The following is a 23,043-nucleotide window of genomic DNA, read 5'->3' on the forward strand; positions in this document are numbered from 1 at the left end:
CTCTGAATTAATGCGTAATCACGAATTGCGTTCAAATCCGATTGTCCTGTATGTTCTCGCGTGTTTTTTTTTTTTTTTGCTATTCGAATTCTTCGCATTTTTTTTTTTTTTTTTTAGCATCGATCTGAATTCTTTCGTTAGAGCCAACGTTTCCCCTTCGTTGCGTTCGGCCTTCATTTCATGTCTTCATCGTCATCTTTGTTTTTTCAATTAGTTATCATTGACGTCTGGCATGAAGTGATTTATCGATGAAACACGGCAGAAGGTCGGATGTCCAGTAGTGTCTTTTTTTCTTGTCCAGCATTGGAAAAAGAAAAAAGGAAATGAGGTCGACACAAGGTCGGGTTTTTTTTTTTTCCTAATGTTTTCCCAAGCAAAAGAAAATAAATCTTTGTACTGAAAGACAAACGCTAACCGCATCCAATTGTGTAGAATTGCCCGGTACGTTTCCAGCCGACCTCATTACGGTTTTAGTTTAAAAACGACGTCCGCTCTTTATTTTCTCTCTCTCCTTTTGGCAGGTGCAATATCGAAGCATTCTTTAGAGGCAGGGCCGATAAGCAGAGAAAAACATTATCTCCCTCTCTCGCTGTTAATGAGAAATATGGTGAAGTCAAATGAGCTTGGCCTTATGCGGACTTCCCCAAAAATGGCGGATCGTCGGCAAAAAGAAACGGAAAAAAAAGGATTGAGGACAAGGTTTATTACATTTTGCGCCTTTCTGATTTTTTCTTTCGGTTTCCCGATGGCCACGCACGATGAGCAATTTGCATCTGCCACAAGAGAGAAAAAGAATTTGCATCGACGTTCCCGATTTCTATTGAGGAATGAAATTATTTGGAAAATGAGATCATAACGGCAGTTACTTTGTATGTTGCCCGGCAAAATAGCTGACTAAGGTGTTCCAGTAACAAACGAAAATAAAGTCAACGAAACCTGAAAACCAAACGTCACGATTTTTTTTTCTTCAAAAAGCCAAACCCACCAGTTTTTTTCCTACTAGCAGACAAAATATTTTAATCACGTTAGTCCTTGTCCTACGTGTGTTGTACAAAATCGGGAAAAGACCATGACACACAACCGCATCGCTTTCTCTCCACTATTCCTTGCCGGCATCATTCAAATCACTTCCCCCCTCTCTCTGTCCCCGTCCGAACTACACATTTCATACATTTACAGGAATTTTCTATTATGACATCGCCTCACACACACGGACACACAACCGTATAAGATTTTATTAACGTTCAACAGTAGAAATCAAAGAGAGAGAAATTTCGTTCCAAACAAACAAACAAAAAGCTTTCGGTGTGTGTGTGTGTGTGTGTGCATGTGTAAAGAGAATGATGCATCATCTCTCGGACAGACGGAAAAGAAGAAAGTTGTTGACGTAGTGGGCCATTAATTTTTGTTTCCGCGCAGTTAAAATATTTAAAAAATACGACGAGCAAGATGAAGAAGGAACGTACACGCATTTCTCCTTTTCACGTGTGTGCATTTCCTCGTTATCATCCGGCCAGAAGGAGAGAGAGAGAGGGGGAAGAAAAAAGGGAGCCGTGACGGTGCCAAATGACTGTTCGTGACCAGACGTTGCGCGTACACGTAACACGCACCCAACTATTGAATATTTCCCGCTCATTTCTTTTTTTATAATTCTGTTCGTTCATTTTGTTATCAACTAGAGTTTTTTGTTTTCCCACCTTTCTCTTTCCTTCGTCATTAATTGTTTCACGCATGGATAATCAAGCGAATGGTTGTTGCAACAATATAGACAAGGTGCAACTCGGACCAGTGTTTTCTCTCCATCAGCTACCCACCGCCCCCCTCCCCATCTAAACCCCCACTGTATTTTTTTTTTTTTTTTTTTTTCAAAAGAAAACCCCGGAGCTCTGCTTTATTTAAAGGTGAAATAGGTAGTTAGAAAACAGAGCCCCCCCTCCCGAAAAAAAAAAGAAAGAGAAAGGTAGGTAGGTATGATACCTGTGCGAAGAAAGAAGATAGGAGATGACTAACAAAATCCCTGCAAGAAAAAAAAAAAACATGACCCTTCTAGTTCGTACCCTAACGTCTTGTCTCTTCCCCCCCACCAGCAATCTTCCGACAGTTTTCTTTTTGGCTGCCGGCTAAATAGGAAGAGAACAGTCTGACGAACAATAAAAAAAAAATTGTTTTGAATATACCTGGCAGTTTGCTGAGAAAGCGCGTCCACTCACAAAAAAAAAAAGAGAAAAACTTAAGAAGTTTGTCGAACTGGCAAAATGCAAAGTTGTCGAGTAACGAGGAAACGATCGAATGTCAAACCCACAGAATGTGAAACAAGAGACGAATGGCCACACGGATCACTTGTTGCGCAGTTATACTAGATGCTCTACATTATTATCGACCAAAAAAAAAAAAAAAAAGCCAAAATCTATGAGGGAACAGGCAAAAGATACCCAGACGCCAGTCTGGCCGAGTTAAACACACAACAACAAAAAATGTGGCGACGCGTCACTGCACTTCGTCAATCCAATAATCAACCAAAGAGGGGGCGAGAACTACGGGCTAGCTTTAAGATAGACTCTTGTTTTTTAGCCTTCGAGTTTTTGGTATTTAAGAAAAAAAAGAAATACCTAATTTTACAGACGACTAAAAAGAAACGCAGACGAAGTAACAAGACGAAGAGGGAAAAAAAAAAAAAAAAAAAAAAAAGTTATTTCTATAAAAAGATGTTTGAGAAGGGACTCCAAAATAGACGAGGAACGTCGAAGCCGGGGAGAACCGGAGAGAGTCTCTCACCCTTCTTTTTTACTTTTTAACAAACTACCACACTCGAAAACAGATTTAGAAAAACACATGAGATATGTGTGTGTGTTCCGTGTTTCGTTTTTTTACCTTTTCGGAAGGAAGAGGAAGGACGAGAGAGTGTCGTCGTCTCACGTCTTTCGTCACCCTAAGCGACACACGCGCGCGTGCACCTTCGTTGTGTCTCGTGTAATCGGGAAACTGTCGACGTCGTTCAAAATGACTGAACGTTTTCCACCCCCACGCACACGAAAACCCGAAAGCAAGAAACAACGAAAAAAAGGAAGGAAAGACGCACGTTCGTCGACACAGAGTTGCAAGAGGGCGCACTGATTTCTCATTTATCTTCCCGAAGTTTCCTTCCTGTTGTCTATGTGTCGTCGTTGCACACAAGAAACTTGACAGTCGTTGGCTAGACGTTTAAAAGCGATGGCAAATGTATGTCAGCTTTACCTTTTTTTTTTCTTTTTCTTTCTCTCTTATCTACGTTTTTTGTTGTTGTTGTTGTTGTTGTCTGTTGCTGCTGGGCTCCATACGCCAGTGAAGACGTACGGAGAGAGAGAGAGAGAGGTAAATAAAGAGAACTCTGGCTTTGAAAGAGTCTGCGTATTACTAAATCAAAACTGCTGGGACGCCCGTTTTCAGCGTGCCTAGTAGCCGTGTTGCCCCCCTCCGTTTTGAATTTTTCTAGATGCCCATCGAAGACATCTAGCGGCTGATATCGAACGTCTACCTTGGATTGATCCGAAAGAAAAAAAAGAAAAAAAAAGAAAAGAAATGGGATTTTTTTGGGGGGGGGGGGGGGGGGGGGTTCGTTTCTCTTCCTAATCGGGAAATCTCTAATACGGGAAGAATGAAAACAGCAAAAACCCCGTTTTAAGAAGAATAAAAACTAGAGCCATATGCGGAATGCGACATGAATAACTGCGTCAATCTTGGATTGGGAAAAATTCAAGCCCGTGGGTATATCACAATTCCACGAGTCGACTGACCGTAAACATTCTTTTTATGGTCTGATTAATTCTTACATTCAACAGGTTGCAACAGACAATGCAATGCAGGCTTGCTTCATGAAGAGTGGGACGAAAGTGAATTGTGACGTAATTGATCTCACCTGTTTGGGGAATGGTTACATGGTCCAGAACCTGAGGATTCCATTTTGCTGTTGCTGGCTGGATTCATGAGCGCAATTTCACCTGCACTCCCACCTAAAGAATTTGGAATTTGTTTTCGACACAGGGTATGTGTCTGTTGGTGTGAGTGGTTTTCGGCACCTCACAACATGAAGAGGAGGACTAGGAGGAGGGAGGACAAGGACATTGGAATGCGTGCGTGCGTTTGTGATTGACTAAAATAAGCTAGTAGAACTTAATAACTAACGAGAGAGAACCTTACGGTGCTAGGCAATGATTGGGTTTAGTTCTTCCTACCTTGGTGAGCGCGTGTCGTACTCATGGTTCCAGCACGATCATCAATCAGACGTCTCTCGCGACTAACAAGGTTGTGGAAGGTGTCAAATAAACTAGTGCTCCTATTATCCGTCGACCGAATTCCTCGACGAGAGAAGACACTGTTGGAACTTTTTAAAATAAGAATGGGGTCGTTCGACTTCGACTCCCTCGGCCACACAAACAACAAAGATCTTGCGCTCAAACTGTCATATTTTCTTTTTTACTGCGAGACAAAGCGTTGCCAGTTCATCGAATAGGCGTGCTTTGTTCAGCCAATTTTCGAATTATTCCACCCTTTAGTTTGTGCTTTTATTGCCAAGTGTCTTGTCATTCTGTCATAAGCGTCGTGAATAAATTTTAAAGCATCAAATACCTGGGAATAAATGCCAATTAAGGTCGTGACGCCGCTATCTGCAATGGCAGGGATGGCGCCAAATGTTGGCGCCAAATCTACCAATCACAGGAAACCTTACTGCTCGCTAGTATGCCGCGAAAAATTCCGCAGAATTTTTTTTTTTCTTGAAGTGGTATTTCTCATGACCGCTAGATGGCGTGGGACTGCAAAACTCTGTTTCAATTAAAATAGAAAAACAAAATCAGAGCAGCGGGAAAAGTGGACGATTCAAAAACGAAAAGAAAAAAAAAAGAAACACGAAAAATGTGCAAATCTAAGAAGAAAATATCGAGCGAAAAGGCATCAACTTTAAATTAGGAATTCAATTAGGTCCACTGGAGGACGAACTAGTGGCAACGCAAATAAAACTACGCACATCAAGTAAATACGCGTTACTTTGCGTTGCTGAAAGCTTTACTTACATCACGACTGACGTATTATTCGTACACCAAATAGCGTAATCAATCGAATTACAAAAATCAAATGGGAATTCACGAAGGTCATTGATTTTTAGTTGATGTTTGTTTTTGTTTTATTTCTCGGCCACTTTAAACCTGGTTCGCCAAGGCCAGTTAGGAAGAAAGCATTTCGGCAAGCAAAAGGTCGTTAAAAGGACGTCATTATTTATGCAATTCTACAAGACAGACGAGATAGAGATAGGGCGGAAAGAGAGAGAGAGAGAGAGAAATGGGAGAAAGTGTCGTCACGTGTGTCGTCATAACCCGGATCTCGATCTCAAGTTCAGCACACACACACACACACACGCACAAAGCAAAGAAGTCCAAAAAAAAAAAAAAAAACTCGATAGACGAATGGCACGCAGAAGAGAAGCCTCCCCAAAAAAGAAAGAAAACGTCCCTTTGTTTTCTGTTATCCAACTTGTTATTTGATGAGTCTGTCGCGATTCTGATCGGTTGCAGCTCACCGTCCGAAATGGATATTATTCTTCCGTGTCTTCTTCTTCTTCTTCTTCTTCTTTGCGCTATAACGTATAATCAGCAAACGGGCCACGATCTCTCAGACTCGTCCGCCTCTTGATGCTAACCGTTAAGGGGGACGTGAGAAGCATCGTGATTATCGGCGAATTTCTTTGAACTTCACGTTTTCTTTATTTCATTTGATGGATTTTTTGTTGTTGTTTTGAAAATGCAATTTGTTCCGAATGAGACAAACCGGAGACGTAGAGATAACTGCGAGGTTGGGTGGGGATCATAGTTTTTCTTACACATCCTCATTCTTTTTACCTTATCCCTCCCTTTTATTTCTATCTTTTCCTACGGAACATTACGAAACCAAAATTATGCAAAAAAAAAAAAAAAAAAAAAAAAACCTTTCACTCTTACCTTTATTTTTTATTTCTCCGAATTTTCTTTTTTTTTTTTTTTTGTTTCTTTTTTTGGGTTTTTTTCGTATTTAAATCATTCGCTCTCTTCTTTTTTTTTTTTTTGTTTATTCCTTTGTTTTCTACCGGCTTTACCTTTTGTTTTCCTCTTAGTCGTTTTTTGTGTTTCTTCTCCCCTCTTATTTTCGTTACGTTTTCATTTCGATTTGTTTGTCTGTGTGGGGGGGGGGGGGGGGGGTTTCGCGAGCTCGTCACTTATCGCATGCTGACCATCAACTAAGGGCAGCGTGATTGATTCGATCCAGACCAACCTTTAACCTTGGCATTGTGCTTTAGGATGGAATTCTACAGCTCAAGAAAAAGAAAAATCAAATTGATTTCGGTCTCCTCTCTCTCTCTGCTAGCCACTATAGACAATCAGCAAAAGTGCGGACCGTCTTCTCTTTCTTTCGCCTTGTTCCAAACGACTACCTAACTATTAGAGCAATCAATAACACGCACTTCCCAAGGAGAAACAACATGAAGTTTTTGGGGTTCCCACATTAGCAAGGCGAGCCCCAAGAAAAACGAGAGGGGGGAACTGCAAAATTGTATTTTTTTCAAACGATGTTATCCTTCTTCTCTCTTTCCTTCCTAGTAATTCCACTTTCTTACCTGTCTGCGCGTGTTTATAAGGACTAACACGGGGGATGGAGTTGCTAATGGAGAGTGAGAGAGAGAGAGAGAGAGAGAGAGAGAGAGAGAGTGCTGATCGACGCACTGTGATTTGTCTTTTTTTTTTTTGTTGTTCTTCTCTGTTTCTTTGTTTGTTTCTTTTCCCGTCCATATACGAATAATAATTAAATGCACGCATCTCATTTTTCTTTGCATAAAAAAGAATCAGCGGCGGTGAGCTGATTTCCAATGAGGGAGGTACCGAACTTCAAAGTCCACGACGCTGGGGTCCGTCAGTCACAGGAGCCTTTGAAAAAGAAAGAGAGAGTCTTCCTTTCCAATATGTCTATACTATACCATCTCTTTTTTATGCCAGAAAAATCAGTTGAAAAGAAAAACAAAATGAAAATTTGTAAAAAGACACTGAAAACAAAGAGCAATAAAATACCAAACGGATTTCCCGGCTCTGCTCGTTTCAAACTCCGTTCTCTTTATGTAAAACTCGATTCGAAATGGGCTTTAATATTTAAAAAAAAATATGCTTTTGGATTTATATTGTGGGACAGTAATTGAATTGAACTCTGTTTTCACAGGGAAAGGACAGAACTTTGAAAGCCATAAGATTCAACTGGTTCGTTTCTGTGTTTGTTTGTTTAAGGAGTCATGGCCCTTCACCATTACCACGTACGGGCAATGTTCTTTTTGGTGTGCTTCCATTTAACATATGCAACTGCTTGCTGGTATAATGAAACATAATCAACTGACTCTCCCGAACGTTGAACTCGTGACCTGATTCTTCTGGATGTCGATCGTACATGTTCCAAGAAAGTTTTTTTTTTAAAACCTGACCTAATGTATCTGGTTTAGCGTGGTTTAGCGTGGTTTAGCGTAGTTTTAGCGTGAATTAGCGTCTCTGCGTTCATTTATGCAGGTCCAACACGCTTCGTCCTGCTGCTCAGCTTTGGATTCAATGATGCAGTTTTTGCTATTGGACTCACGCGCATGACATTCAAAATGAAATAAACAAAACAAAAATTGGATGGTATCTTTTGAAATTGAGGCTAATCGATGATTAGACGAATGGAACCTTGACGAATCGTATATCTCTGACCTACCAATCAGAATAGGGTCAAGTTCTTATTGACTGTGTGTTCACTGCCATCCATCGTTGTCCGCGACCATCCTTTCGACCTGATTCCCATCGATTCAAAAACGCACAATAAATCAGTGCGTGAAATTGATCATTTGCCAAAAACGGCAACCCGTGCACACAAGGCCAACTCTAACGAAAGAAAAGAAAAACAAAGAAAAATAAATCATAATTTATTCAGCATTTCGCAGGTGTGCCGACAACGATCAGACGGAACTATTAACACCTTCCCCATATAGTGTGCAACCTCCACTTTTGTTTTGTCTGGCTCACAGAAAACTGCGCTGTTTCTCTATCTCTAGGATTCTCTTTTGAATTAACAATTTATTTTTTTTTTTTTTAAAGGCGAGACGGATACGCTAAGATAAGAAATGGCGGGATTCCTTCTTTTTTTTTGAATCGCATAGAGTAGAATACGAAAAAAGAAAAAAAAACTGCAGACAAGGTCGCTATCGTAGAGGACACGCGCATTGGAAGAGGTAAAACTATTTTAGGTTGGACACCGTCAGATGCAACTGATCGTGTAGAGTTTAAAACAAGCCAAAGGCCTTGGTAACACACGCACAGAAGAAAACAAAGCCCCACTATCCACTTCGTGTCCACTCGGACACGAATGTATGGTCTGGCCAATCAGCCAGTCACGAATTCACGACGATGGCCGTGTTGCTATACGGTTCGTTATATCGTCGCTTTGAAATGTTGTGCGCATTGCGGAACAAATGAAAAAATGATTGTGTCTTATAGATTACGTTCATCACGCATGTCTCGCTTATCCGACCGCTGGCTTTAGGATAATAAATAATTATCAAGAAGCGAATAAGGGCAATGCGATAACGTAAAAATCATCGCACAACACCCGGCTATCGAGCAAATACCCTTACATTACCAACCTTTCCTTTTTTTGAAATCATTCGCTTGAATTTGGCTCTCCCAAAATTGGCCATCACATACTACGAGCGCACTAGTCAAACAGCACATTTATCTCCAACCCGAGTTGTAAAGGATATACATGTATTGGATTTTCCAGCATCTTCGTTCACGTGTGTCGGTCACGCGAGACACGTGACAACGCACAAGACGTTGCACGCGTTTCATTGCCTTTTGAGATTTTTGGAAGTCGCTGCGCCAGACGTGAAAAGAGCCAACAAACTGAAAGAACGTCACATCAAAATTATTTGCAAAATCCGGGTGAAAGGCAATGACGAGCCTAGCGTCACGTATGCAACGACGCAATGCAACTTGGTAATATTCCGCAAGGAAAAATGTGCCAATCCGTCTGCCTTCGCGCTTAGGTGGGAGAAGGCAGCCGCGGGATCGGAACGGCCAATCACCGGTCAGACGTTGCCCTGTCCGATTTGGATATTTTGAAGAAGGGCAAACGTACATCTCGCTGTTAGAACCAGGGACGTACGTGTAATTAATCTTTTCTTATTTTGGTGGTTCGTTTGAGCATTTCGCTTAGTTCAATCGCATCGTTTCAAATGATAAACACCAAATAAATAAATAAAATAAAAAAACCAAGGTGAACAACCCGTTCGTTTATATTGCCAGAACGTTCTCCGGCTCTTATATAGAATACCCATCCTGATTTGACGAATTTGATAATGCTCGTCTGAAAACCCCTAAAAAAATAAAATAAAATAAAATAAAATAAAAACAAAACTGTGTTTCTTCTCACTTTGTCTTTTTTGCCCCTCATGGAAGTCACGCGCGAATAAGCTGGGCACGAGCCGATAAGGCCATCGGGACCTGTACAAACATTGCGCACATTTTCACTCACGCGGCCAAGCTTTTCGAGTTGGCCCAAAACGTGGAAGAAAAGCACGTGCTGGTTTCCCTTTTACAGGAAAAATAGAAATTGTCACATTTGAAATGTGCAACCAGGTCGCTGATCCTGACGTTCCACTGTCCAATGCGTCAAATACTGGTTATTGCTCTATCGTATATTTGCATATTTTGTTGCATAGTTTCAGGTCGTTTATGTCGATCTCGTTTCGTGACACGTGACCACCGATCCACCTGTGTCACTTCATGGACATGATCAAATGAATCGAACGATTTACGTCTTTCGTGATGAGCTAAACATGTTGTTTGCAAAGCCCCCAACCTTCATGACAATGACGTTGATGGGCTGAAAACAAAAATAAAAATTTGGCTCCGGATTGATTGTAGGCAAAAGCGAGTGGTGACACGTGCGTTTTTCCACACGTGCTGGGTCGTGTCGTTTTCTCGTGTTCAGTTCCTTTTTGTTTGCATAGAAGATCTTGTTTTCCACACAATGACCTCCATCAGCTAACCAGACGACTACAATAATCACGGGGATCGATCTGACGTCCGTTGCTTTTTTATGCTAATTCTAATTTGCATTTCTCTCATCCGTCCATCAACTTTGGAAATCTTAGAATCACCTGGATGGCATCGTGCAATTTTTCCTATACCTGGAACGTACACAAATGGGCAGACCTTCGTGCGCGTGAAAACAAAACGCACTCGTTCAAAACTAATGGCAAAAAGGGGAAAAAAAAGGACGTAGGTGTTGAACTGTCGCGTTCAGTAGAGGCCAACTAGTTCTACTAGGGTGCGACTCACGCGTTCCAAACTCACGCGGGAGTGACACGTGACCACGGGGCCATGGTTCAGTTTCTTCCTCATTCACCTGCACCCCACAAAAAAGGAAGAGCATTTTTGGGGCGGCCAGTTGTTGTCAAGTCTATTGAAACTATTGAAAATTCATTTCAATTTAAAAACGTGTTGTATTTTATTTCAAATAGCTAGAAACAAGTTGCGACGAATACAGACAGAACATTAAGGTTCATTGATTTCCACTTGTCGATCACGTGTCCCGACCTGGGAACCTTTCTCTCCTTGTCCTTCCCTGTTTCAAACATTTGCATAGAGAAAGAATGAGAGAGAGAGAGAGAGAGAGAGATGGCTGCTCGTTGGACGACATTTCACGTATAGCTGGCCAACAACGTCAGAGAGAGAGAGAGAGATTTAATGGGTTCAACAGGTTAAGTCGGTAGAGGCCGGTCAAATTAGAATCAAGTTGATGTTGCTCCTTCTAGACTTAACTCTCCACATATACATCGAATGTGTTAAACAGTTATGTTGCTAAATGAGGTAATGAATGATTTTCAACATTTTTCTTCTGTCTATCGCGATTTCGTACGCAAATTAGTTTAGTAGGGAAGATGTTGTCGTCCCACGAGTACAACATCGCTAAACAAACGTAAGGTGAGGGTCAGTGTTAACGAAAGCAATTGCGTCAATTGTTGATGTAAACTTAAGTAGATGAAACAATGTATTCAGATTGATTTAGATTGGAATTTTCAATGGAAACATCAAACGGAAATGCTTCCAGTTCCTCCGTGTTCATTGCATCGTTGGGACCGTTGCGGGTTATTGCAAATGTAATGTGATACTGAGAACCGGCAAGGACATTGGCAAAGTCAAAATTAATTAGTTATGCTCTTTTGGTTTTTTGTTCATTGCGTAAGATCTTCTACTAGATAGCATGAATTATGCAACTGTACGCAGATGACTATTAGCGTTAACATTCTATTCAATGTCAAGGGCGACAGTACAATTATAGTCCAGAACAGAATCGCAACAGCCACGTATATGCCTATTAATAGATGCTAATGATCCTCGGCAAACGATGGATGAGTGAGGCCCATCTTTTTAAAGACATCCTCATCATTTAAATCTTCATCCATTGATGGGCACTACGCCTTTACTGAAACAGTTGGCAAAGGACGGCCATTACATCGAAATCAATAACGTTGCATGATTGGGGGGAATTTAGTGTACTGAAACAAGAACGCCATAAAAATCATGACTTTCTGTATTTTGAATACGCAACATCGCGACCTCTCGCATCCTGTCTTTTTGATCATAAGCCAAACTTTTGGTTGGCAAACGAGTCGTTTAATTGGATTGGGTCAGTTCGCTATGCGACTTGTTATACAACAACGAAACAAAGTCAATGCATTCCAAAAGGACTGGCTTCTACATTTCTATACTGGAGCACACACACACACACACACAGACACAATGTTTTAAAGTTAAACCAAACAAGGGCAGTGCGCGGTATCGTTGAACTCGAGGGAAAGGCGTCGCACGGCTTCTCACTCAAACAGAAAATCCAATCCAAACGTATTAGACGACATTCGTATAGAAAGCCGTTCAGCCAAACGAGAGATGACTATCTCAGCATCCGAAGAGTATGCCACCCATTTTTAATCAGAAATCATAACGAGATCTCAACTGCATTTTTAAGGGCTTTTAAAGTGGGAGGATATCCATCTTTCTTGGTGCAAAAAAAAGGGCCGATTTTCTTGGGCAAATTCACTGCAAAACCCCTTCCTTAAAATGACCATTCCTCATTACATGGACCATAAATGTTTTGCGGATCACGCGGTGTTTTCTTCAGGTGCCCACCACTTCGTTATAATGGCTTCCAAAACTCCCTATTTCTTGTGAAAATCCGTCTCTGTGCACTGTCGTTGTATAACACGTACGTACATGTAGGGCAGACCTTTTCTTGCCTTTCAAATGTGGTCCTATAACTGCATACGTAGGTCCCCCACATTAAGGATTATTTCGGGTGCGCACGTACGCCACAAAACTGACATGCATTTTCACCAGGCAAAAACATCACACTTATGTTTTGGCGGTCGTGGCGAGGACACCAGGCCATATGGTGTACAGTATGACCTATAGAATTCTTTATAAGCAACCCCACCAAAATGATGTGACTTTGATTTTTGCTTTACAGCAGGTCAGATGCACAAGGGACATTTTGCCCGGCAACCTTCCGAAATGCGACAGACTGTCTGAACTTGCACAACGCCGACGTCGGCGAGGACTTGTGCCCAAATCAAGGGAACCTTGCGCCAATGTTAAAGTATAACCCACACTTCGTTGTAAACACTAGTCCTTAGCGAATTTGGACCGATGGCTAAAGAAAAGGACATCTTTCACTAGGAATTGTATAATTATATAAAAATTCTGTTTCCCAGCAGACGCTGATGGAGGGAGGTAGTCTTTGCGCCATTGTTTTGTCTGGCTCGTAGAGTAATCAGACCTCGGCTTTCTTGAAATTGTTTATTTGGAAAGAGACATTCGAGATAAAAAAAAAAGTTAGGACAAGTGGGGGGGACATCAGGTAGACACTGCAAGAATGCCACGTCAATGACCAATTTCATTTGTATTGTACTAAATTAGACTGGCGCTCGAATGACGAATGTAGATCTATATATTTTTAACTCAACTTAAATAGATGTATATATTTTTAACGATAATCCCACGTGAGAAAAAGGAGTCATGGCATTGTGAAACATGATGTACCCATCACCAGACACTGACTAGACAAAAAAAAAAAAAAAATTCCATCGGCCACTGACCGGAACAATAGACAATTTTAACAATTAATAATTCTTCTTTTCTTTTTTAATTCAACCTGAAATATCAGTAGAGTTTACAGCGTCAAAGGCCAATCATCTCAGAAGCCATCAGCATCCAATGATTGATGGATCCAGACGCACCCTAGACGATCATGTTTGATATATTGTATAGTACACGTATTCTAAGGTAATCGTTTGAACATGATCTTTATATTTACATGTGTTGTGAAATGTAAGAGCACGTTGGCAATGACCGGTAACAATTCTAAAATCGGTTTTGAAATATCAGTAGGTACTTCTTTTATGCATAGAGGGGATGAAGGGGTGAGCCAGACAGCCTCCGATATCATTAGTTCAATTCCGTGTATAATTAGTAAGTGTAGATAGACGATCATGCGTGCTCGTCTCGGTTATGCACTCTATACACGTAAGATTGTGAAATCAAAGGCGCTCAAGAGTTCAAGTGCCAACCAGAGTCAGTGACCAATTGATTGAATTAAACAAAACAAAGAGAAGATTCGAATCTTGGGAAACATTTTTAATTGACAGGTCGATTATTACTTCGATCAAATGACCCTTCCCAATCTGCTTGTACTGCCTCCTTCGCCATTAAAAATATCGAATGAAAAAGATATCAGCTCGGCTTTTGGTTGTCTTTCTCAACGTTCAATTCGCATCGTTTGGTTTCTGATCGTTTCAAAATGGTATTATTGTATTCGAATAGATCGATGATTAACTACAAGGTTACAACCTTCTAGCGACCAACCTGCGCATTTGTCCACTACGGCTGACGTTCGTAGAAGGTGAATGGGTACGCGATATCCCCCGAGGTTGCATCTTCTCGTATAATAGCATCGAAATCGTAAACGATGCGGTGCGTGGACAGCATTGAATTGTGTACTGGTCTGCTGGACACACAAATTACGTGAAAGGTTTGCATACAAAACGTCCTGGGCACCACTGAATGTCTGACGATGGATCCAAATTTATTTTATCCGAAACAAAGGACCATTATAAACAACCGTGGAACAGCAAATTGAGACTCATCCGATTAGAAGAGCAACCGTGAAGCGCTTGCGCAATGAATTTAGCTATTTTTAAATTTATAATTAACGCCCCCCCCCCTTTCAAAAAAACAAAAAAATAAAAAGAGAGAAATTGGGGTGATTTCCCACTCTGTGATTTGAATTTAAAAAAACCTGCTGATTTGATTCGTGCTGAGGGGAAAACAAGTGCCGCACTTGTTGCCCTGGTCCACCTTAAAAACAAAAAGGGGGGCACGCGATTTACATAACAGAAATCGTAACATAAAAATCGAAGAAGGCGTCCATGTATTAAACAAAAAAAAAAAAAGGGCGAACAAATTTCCGTAAAAACTTGTCGATGACGTAAGAAAAAGAAGAAATAATAGCGCATTCGGAAAGGAGGGAGACTCGTTTGGGTGTGGCCTCGGTTGCATTGGGCGAGGAACTGGCGGACGCCCCAACCGTGGAAAAAAAAAAAAAAAAAAAAAAGAAAGACCAAAGAGACTCTTTGTTAACGGAGTCTGTTTCAAAGTCGGAATGAGTGTCGTGTTACACAATGCACGACAGGGAGGAAGCGCTGACCATCGTGCGATGTGTATAGGATTGCATGTCTCCGATGTGTTACGCGAAAATGTTTTGCTTCAATGTTTGAAAACGAATCGTTTAATCGGGCCATTGAATGAAAAAGAGCATGAAATATACAAATTTTGGTTTATTTTTATTTTCAGACATAGAAGAGAAAAAAACAAACAAAGGGGGCATATTTCACCGGGAATTTGTTGTGCTGGTGCTGTGTTATTCATTTGCGTGTCTCTCTTTCTCTGTTTGTATTTTTTCGGCAACCCGTTCAAATCAAATTCCCGGCTGTTTTTTTTTTCTTTCCTTTCAAGAAAACAATTTCAATTGCGCGTAATTGTACACATCTTAATAATAATATGTATATACTGTATACAAAAACAATTGATGGAGGGGGGGCGATAGACGAGATTGTGACATAACGGTGGGATTATAAAACGATACACGTACACACACACACAAAAAAAAAATGCTAAGACGAGGCTTTTTCTTTCTTAATGCAACAGCATCAGCAAAAAGATCTATTTCAGCGGATATCATATAAGGAGGAGGACGGAATAAGCAATCTACAGGAAATATTATTTGTGTCTTTCAAAAAGGGGAAAATTACTGTTCAAACATATTTCCTGCTGGCTGGTTTTGAAGGGGCATCCACTCGGGTCCCACTCTTTTTTTTTTTTTTTTTTGAAAGGAAAAGAATAAAAAGAGAGCCTCTCATTTTTGTTTGTTGCTTCGAACGGGGTGAATGGCGTTAACTGTGAACAACTGTTTATAAAAGATAAAGAGTCGTAAATTCAATAGTTAACAATAATTTCTAAGCTTAAAAAATAACGTTTTTCGACGAATGCAATTGCGTTTAGAAATGGAGGGTTAACAAAGAATGAACGCGTTAAAAAAAAAAGAACACAACACGCACGCACACGAATTCACACACACACACATACAATCGGCATGCAAATGTACAAGCAATTAAAAACCCGAGGGAAAAATCGGAATAAAAAAAAAAACATTAAAGAATTTCAACCTCCCCCAGAAGACACAATTTTTTTAAAAACCAACCAATCAACCAATCAAAACAAGACATTCGTTTTTTTTATCTCCTTTTCTTTTATAATAATAATTAAATTATTATAAATCATCTGCGACAAATAATTTAAATGATGAATGATGATGGCAAATTGTTTTGTTTTTTGAAACCCTTTCCCTCCCTCCATCCCAACAATTCTTTAATTAATAATATTAATTTTTTTTTTTTTATTTATTAAAATTTTTTTTTTTTTTTTTTGTTTTCCATCGTTGAGATCGCTGACGATGCTGGGTGGGGTCGATGCAGGAATGGAGAGATTTCTTTGGGGGGGGGGAGAGATGGAAGAGATGAGAATGAAACATTTTTTTCTTTTCTTTTTTTAAACAAAATAAAATACTTTTTTTTCTTTTCTAATTCTTAAGCAAATTTAAAAAACGAAAAGGGACAGGTTCCATCCGCCCTTTGTTTTGTTTGCAGGTTTTTTTTTTTTCTCTTTCTCGTCGTTCAAATATTTTTGGTTTGGGTTACGCTGATGTGTGGTCTCGTCGTCGAGATGTTCTTTTTTGCCTGAGGGTCGACGTGTCATTTCAACATTTTTTTTTTCTATTCAAATGTCTCTTTTTTTTTTAAATTTGCTTCAGTAAGGCGTCGGTGCGGATGGCCGGGGTGTTAGGACGACGCGAAAGGCATCCGGCGGGACGGCCACGCACGCCTTCGGTAGATGGATCGGATCTTCAGAGGCCGAGACGTCAAAGTTCTGCAACAGCGTGGCCAAAGCCACGAAGCTGACGTGCTGGACGAGCCGGTAGCCCATGCAAGCCCGCTTGCCCGTGCTGAACGGGATAAAGTACTCTGGTTTGACGATTTTCCCTTGGCGGACGAATCGCGACGGATCGAAAGTCAAAGTCTGATCGCCCCAATAGTCTGGGCTGATGTTCAACTCGTAATTGTTCAAAAAGACCATGGTCCCTTCCTTGACATCGTAACCTTTAAATATTCAAAAAAAAAAAAAAAAAAAAAAATGAAATTTAAATTTTCTATTCTTCCATCAATCATTTTTGCATTTAGAGAAGAGGAAGAAAATGATGTACCAGCAACTGACGTGTCCTGCATGGCGACGTGTGGAACGATGGGGGACGAAGACAATCGCAGAGTTTCGAGAATCGTCGCTTCGGTGTAGGGCATGTTTGGCCGGTCTTCCAGGACGACTGGACGAGCATTATCACCCGTGACTCTGCGTATCTCCTCCTGGACATTAGCCATAACGTGAGGGCTGGAGCAGAGCTCACCGACGGCCCTCATCAGCAGATTGCCAATGGCCGAGTGGCCGCCAAGGAAGTCCTCCAGCTCGTAGAGGACGTGGTTCCAGTCCAGCTGTTGCGTGTTGTTGTTGTGCTGTTCTCCGTCCTCGTGAGCGGCCTGTTCGTTGTTCTTCTCGCCGTCCAGCTGGCTGAGCAGGACGTCGGTGAAATCGCGAGGATTGTTGACGTCGATGGTCGACCTGTGCTCGTCGATGATGGTCTTGACGATGAACTGGCGGATATCGGTTCCCCACGATGTCAGTTGCTGCATATGGCGGCGGTAAGCGGGCAAGAGCCAAGGTAGGAAATCGACAGCATAGCCCTGGTTGATGTCCCAGAAGATCTGATCGAAGAGACGGACGATTTTGGTGAAGGCGGGGTCGTCGTAGTTGAACCGGGAGCTGCACATGTAGTGGGTAAAGACGTTGGCGCACATAGCCATCAGCGTCGGCTTCAAATCGATGCCCCGGCTGCCGGCAGCGGCCGTCTTCAGCGACAGCTCGTTCACCATCAGGCCGCTCTCGGACGTCAAGACTCGGCTCAGCGTGTCGAACTGCATCGAATCGGCACGCGGATGGCACCAATGACGGGCAATCGAACGACGATCCCTCTGCAGGTAGGACCAATCGCACAGCGCCAGAGCTGCAATTCAAACAACAACAAAATTAAGTTTAAGAGCGAATTTGAAACAAAGAAATCAGGTTTTTTTTTTTTCGTTCATTTGATTGCGCTAGATGATTGAGTCGTCGTTTGTTAGGTATTTGATAAACATTTGTGGAACAAAAAGAGAGAGAGAGAATGAAAGCCGCAAGGGCTAATTTTTTTGGATTGACTTTCGTGAGCCAATGGGAAACGAAGGAATCGAGACATTGAAACGAGTCGTTATCTCTCTCCTTTTTTTTTCTTTTCCGAATTGGCATTGAAAATGATTTTCGAAAAAAAAAAATTGTTCGTTTTCTGCCATCGGACAGAAATGAAACAGATTTTATTAAAAATCTAGAAAAAAAAACAGGTAATTCCAATGTCTTTGTTTAAAAAAGAGGCGTTCAATACATGGGGGGATGGGAAACATTTTTAATTTGCATCTGAATTAGACGGTGTGTGTGTGTGTGTGTGTGTGTGTGTGTGTGTGTGTGTGAGTCTGGGTGCCCCTCCCTATCGCGTTTACGATGGCCGCCACCAGTTTCCTTATAGTTTTTTCCTTATAAGCGAAACATTTCTGTTCCCTTTCTCCGTACGTGTGTGTCTATGTGTGTGTGTGTGTGTGTGTGTACTATCAAACGTGTACAAGTGTGTGTGTGTGTGTGTATAGGTAAGCTCTCTCTCTCTCCGTTTCTATAGTACGTGCGTGTGGTGTTGGAAAGTAGCTAACATCTAGAGTGAAAATCAAGGTCAGGGTCGGTCCTGAGAAAAGAACCGAAACCTTGAAAAAAACCAAAAGAATCTCTTTTTAATTCTCAATTCACTTTTTTTTTTTTTGTCATTATTAATATGTTGCCATGGAAACGATCCCCCCGAAGACCGCACCAAATACCCAACGGATCTTATGCAATTTTTTTTTTTCAATCTTTTCTTAAATGTCATAAAAATCCAAATTAACTTTAATTGAATTCGTTACTATCCTAACGTTATATAACAGTTTCTTTTAGCTGAGTCATTTCATTAATGGAATTTTTTCTTATTGCCTTACCCAAGTTTAAAATAAAAAAAATAAATAAATAAAGTGCTGTAATCATGACTCGTCGTAGCACGCGCATCTGTGATAACAAATCCTTAGACTATTTTTGGGGGGTGGGGGTATGAGGGGGAGGGGACAGGTGGAATCTGCCACACCTGTGCACATTAAGCGCAAACCCCAAGCGCTCGCATCGTAAGTCTAATTATTTACGTCGTTCAATCGATGCGCATTTTCCATACGTCCTCTGCATGTTTACCGTACACACACACACACACACACTAGCCCCACGCGTCATGGACGTTTGGCCCAAAACGTTTGACAGACTCACATAACAAGTGAAAAGCTTTGGTTTAAAAAAAAAAAAAAATAATCTCAAATGTTCGCTGATGGTCCCGGCCTGTCATTCTATAACTCCCCTCTTTCGATTATACTTTTAAACATTGCAAAAAAAAAAAAAAAAAAAAAAAAAAAAAAAAATGAATTTCTTCGGAGGGGCGTTTGATGGAGGGGCGATGGTAGAAGGAAAAAGAAGAAGGTTGAATTCCCTGCTCCCTTCTGTACGACCTCTATGAAACAAGGCGTCACAAAAGAAAAACGATGCACGTCCCAAATGATTTGATGTCGATTACCTGTAGCCACACACACAAGTTCCAAACTCTTTCCTTCCCTTTCCCCATAGAAGAATATAAAAAAAAAGAAATGCTATCCCGTTCTCCATTAGTTTCTAAAAATAGCACAACTTGATAATTCTCTACGGCCACTTTAAATTTGGATGTTATTTCTTTAAAATGTTTTGCTTTTTTAAACGCACGCGTGCGCACGCAAAAGGGAAATGAAATGAAAAGTGTCACAAAGACTTACAATTGTCGCGATCGCCCCCAAAGAGGATGTCGTAGCGGATGAAATTGGGCCGTCCGCCGAAATGAGGGCCTTTGGCGATGAGCACCTCTTTGATGAGCGGGAAGCTGTTGACGACGACGCACGGAGTCGAGCCGAGGGTGATGCTGAAAATGTCGCCGTAGATTTTGCTGAGTTGCGAGAATCCTTCAAACGGCACCTCGTATTTGGCCAGCAAGTGGAGAGAGCCGATAATGGGCCAGCCGACAGGGCCCGGCGGTGGACTCCAGACCTTCAGTTGCGGCTCGGCTGCTGCTGTCCCACTTTGGCTTGAAGGAGAAGAAGACGCAGGTGAAACGACAGGTGCCGTCTTGGCGGACTTGACGGCGTGAGAGCGGATCAAACGTTCGGCTTTGTCTTTGATGCGGAAGAAGACGGAATCCATCTGTCCGTGGCCGCTGTTCTTGCGTCCGTTCAGCCAGACGAGCGTGAACGTTAGCGCGGCCAACGTGGCCAGCAGGACGGTCGTGGCCGACACCAAGACGGCGCCGATTTGTCCGACGCTGAAGCCGACAATCACCGACGAGCTCTCGACAGTCAACAACTCCATTGTGTCTTCGTCTTTCTGATCTCGTCACAAACGGATTTTCTTTTGTTGTTTTTTTTTTTTAGAAAGCCAAGCGCAAGGGGATCGCGAGATTTGAAAACAAAATCGAACCCTTTACAAACGAAATTCAGAGCGGGGAATTTTGTTGCTTGTTGGTGGGACTCAAAATTCAGCTGTTCCAGTAATTGTTTGTTTTCTTTTAAAATGAAAATGTCTTCGGTCAGCAGAAAGTCGGTCGTCGTCTGTTTTTTTTTTGTTTGTTTTTTTTGCGCGCGTTTTTTGTTTTGAAACTTCAGAGTTAAGAAAAAAAAAAAGGGGGACAGAACTTCAAAAAATGAAAAATACTGCGGAATTTGTTTCTCTTATTATTTTTTGTTTTTTTGTAGCCGGTAGAGAGGGACTTTAGAAAAAAAAAAACGGTAAAGGGAAAGGTGTGTGTGGAGGTGGTGGTGGTTTGGAACTGCTGTACGGTTCGCCGACGACTGTGGACCCGGTTCTAGCGGCTGCCGCGATTTATAAAGGAGCGGAGCGCGCGGGGCGGGCAACTGACGGACTCAAAAAAAAAAAAAAAAAAAAAAAAAAGAAGAAAAAGACAAAGAGGATAAAAAAAAAAATTTATGAAGGAAGGGGGAGGGAACGAGGATGGGAGGAGGCTCCAATAGGTCTTGCATACATGTTACACTATATGAACTTGTACGGATCAAATAGTGGGAATACGAGGTTGCTTGCTTTTTTATGTAATCAACTAGTGGGAATTCGTTTTTCGTTTTACAAGTTCCAAATGAAGTGAAATTTAGGGTATAATAGATTTTAATGCATTTCTTTCTTTTAAATTAAAAAAATATAAATAAATGAATTCGATTGAATTTAAGGAAGGGTACCAGCAATTGTCCGAATGTGGCAGTTTTCCCATTTGAGGCCAACATCTTCTGAAATTCAATTAGACATTTAATTATGGTTTTTTTTTTTGCTTTACTTTTGCCATGGGAAAAAGAAAAAGTCAACCGCTCTCTCTCTCTCTCTCTCTCTCTCTCTCTCTCTCTCTGGTCACATCTTGAACTCCGCCCATTTTTTGGGGGGGGGTTCTTTTTCTTCTTCTTTTTTTTTTTCGGTCGGTTGCAGGGCCGTATAATGTAGCAAAACAAGAACAAAAGTCATATGACGCAACCGAAGGTGACCACCATTATTGGGAACTCTTTGGACCTGTTTCTTCTCATCACCTATCGTGTTTCTGTGTGTCTGTGTGTGTCTGAATCTTCTTAGTGTCCAGCATTTTTTTTTTTTTTTTTTTGCTTTAACGATATCTGTGCGTGTGTGTAAAAAGTCTACACGGACAGGTAAAAACATTTCAGGCTAACATAATGTTTGCCCTTTTTTTATATATAAATCGAACATGGGCCATTTGAAATTATCCTGGAACCCTTTTTTTTTTCATTTTCTTTTAAAATGAAAATAAAAAAGAAATAAAAGGATGTAATAGTTAAACAGGTGCTATGGGGCTGGTTCGTATCCGACTAATTCCGGTGTGAATTCAAACTGAGAATTCTTTTTTTTTTTTTTTTTTCTCATTCTTTCTTTCTCTCTTTGGCACCAATAGAAAGTGAGACTCTTCAGCTCTGACGTCATTCAATTTCGTGTTCCATAATAGGTTGAACGATTCAGGAATGATCCAAAGAGGAAGCTCCTCCCTCTTCACTTCCGAATTCGTTTTGAATGGACAGCAAAACACACTGGGTTATAATGTACAGGTAGGATGAAGAAATAAAAAAAAAAGGGACAATTCTTCCAGGTCGATCCAGTAAAAACGAAACACAGGCGTGTTTGTCCGTTTTGCCCAATAGGGGCGTTATATAATGCAGCACATGCGCGTTTAACGTATTGAATTATATTGATAATCACGTCTTCAATTTACCTATGCCAAAGATGAATACATTTGACAACCCAAGAGTTACATGAATGATTTCATTATTTAAAAATGAATTCGTTATTTTATTTTTGAAATGTTTTTGTTGGTTTTGTGGTCAAGGCCAAGGTCTTCTCTTTGTTTTTTTACCATCTTCTTTCCTTTTATTCCTCCTCTCTACATTTGTATCTGCGTTCCTTCTTCTTCTCGTTCAGAATATAAAAAAAAACTTCCCCTTTTATTTTATCCTTTCTTTTTATTTCTATTCTTCAAATGCGTTTTCTTCTTCCCGTTTACCTGTCCTGAAACCACCGATGCCTCTCTCTCTCTCTCTCACCTCCACTCACGTGACGCTCAACAAGCCCATCAAATGCGGCTAACGTATTCACGCGGCTTTGACTCGTCCCTCTTTAATGCGTCAATGAAAATGATGAGCAGATTGACGTTACGTTAGGAAATGGTCAACACAGATGCCCCCCCCCCCCCCCCAATAAAAACGACTCGATTAAATGGTGCAACATCGTCGCACCTGCCGCACTTGAACTTACCCAGAAGGTGTGAAGAGGAGACAAGTAAAAAGTGAGGCACAATAATGAATAATTGATAAATATCGGGAGAACACCTGCGTGAGTGTGTCACGTCCAAGTTCAAATGAAACACTCGCAAAGGCCTGTCTGTGTCGGAATCAACGTCATCAGGCAGAATGTGTTGGCCCGTTATAACACGCATATATTTTTTTCGAGTGTGTGTGTGTGTGTGTGTGTGTGTGTGTGTGTTACACATCCGGGTAAACAAAAAAAAAAAAAAAAATGAAACGTTGCACGTGACCCTGGACCACTGACTTGACAACTGTAGGCGTCTGTATAAATACGTACGTGGGCCAGCCGTTCCAGTTGAAACAGCTGCTATTGA

At 41.2% G+C, this 23,043-nt stretch overlaps 1 protein-coding gene across 1 annotated transcript; it reads right to left on the reverse strand.

The window, feature by feature from the left end:
• Positions 1–15,965: 15,965 nt before the first annotated feature.
• LOC130688192 (cytochrome P450 307a1-like) lies at positions 15,966–20,273 on the reverse strand. Its single transcript, XM_057511149.2, has 3 exons — positions 19,646–20,273; positions 16,897–17,748; positions 15,966–16,792 (listed from the first exon to the last, which is right to left on the reverse strand). The coding sequence occupies exons 1-3, from the start codon at positions 20,229–20,231 to the stop codon at positions 16,443–16,445; spliced, it is 1,788 nt and encodes a 595-aa protein (XP_057367132.1). The 5' UTR covers positions 20,232–20,273; the 3' UTR covers positions 15,966–16,442.
• Between the last annotated feature and the right edge of the window lie 2,770 nt (positions 20,274–23,043).

Source organism: Daphnia carinata, chromosome 9 (genome assembly GCF_022539665.2).
Source record: "Daphnia carinata strain CSIRO-1 chromosome 9, CSIRO_AGI_Dcar_HiC_V3, whole genome shotgun sequence".
Taxonomy (NCBI): Eukaryota; Metazoa; Arthropoda; class Branchiopoda; order Diplostraca; family Daphniidae; genus Daphnia; species Daphnia carinata.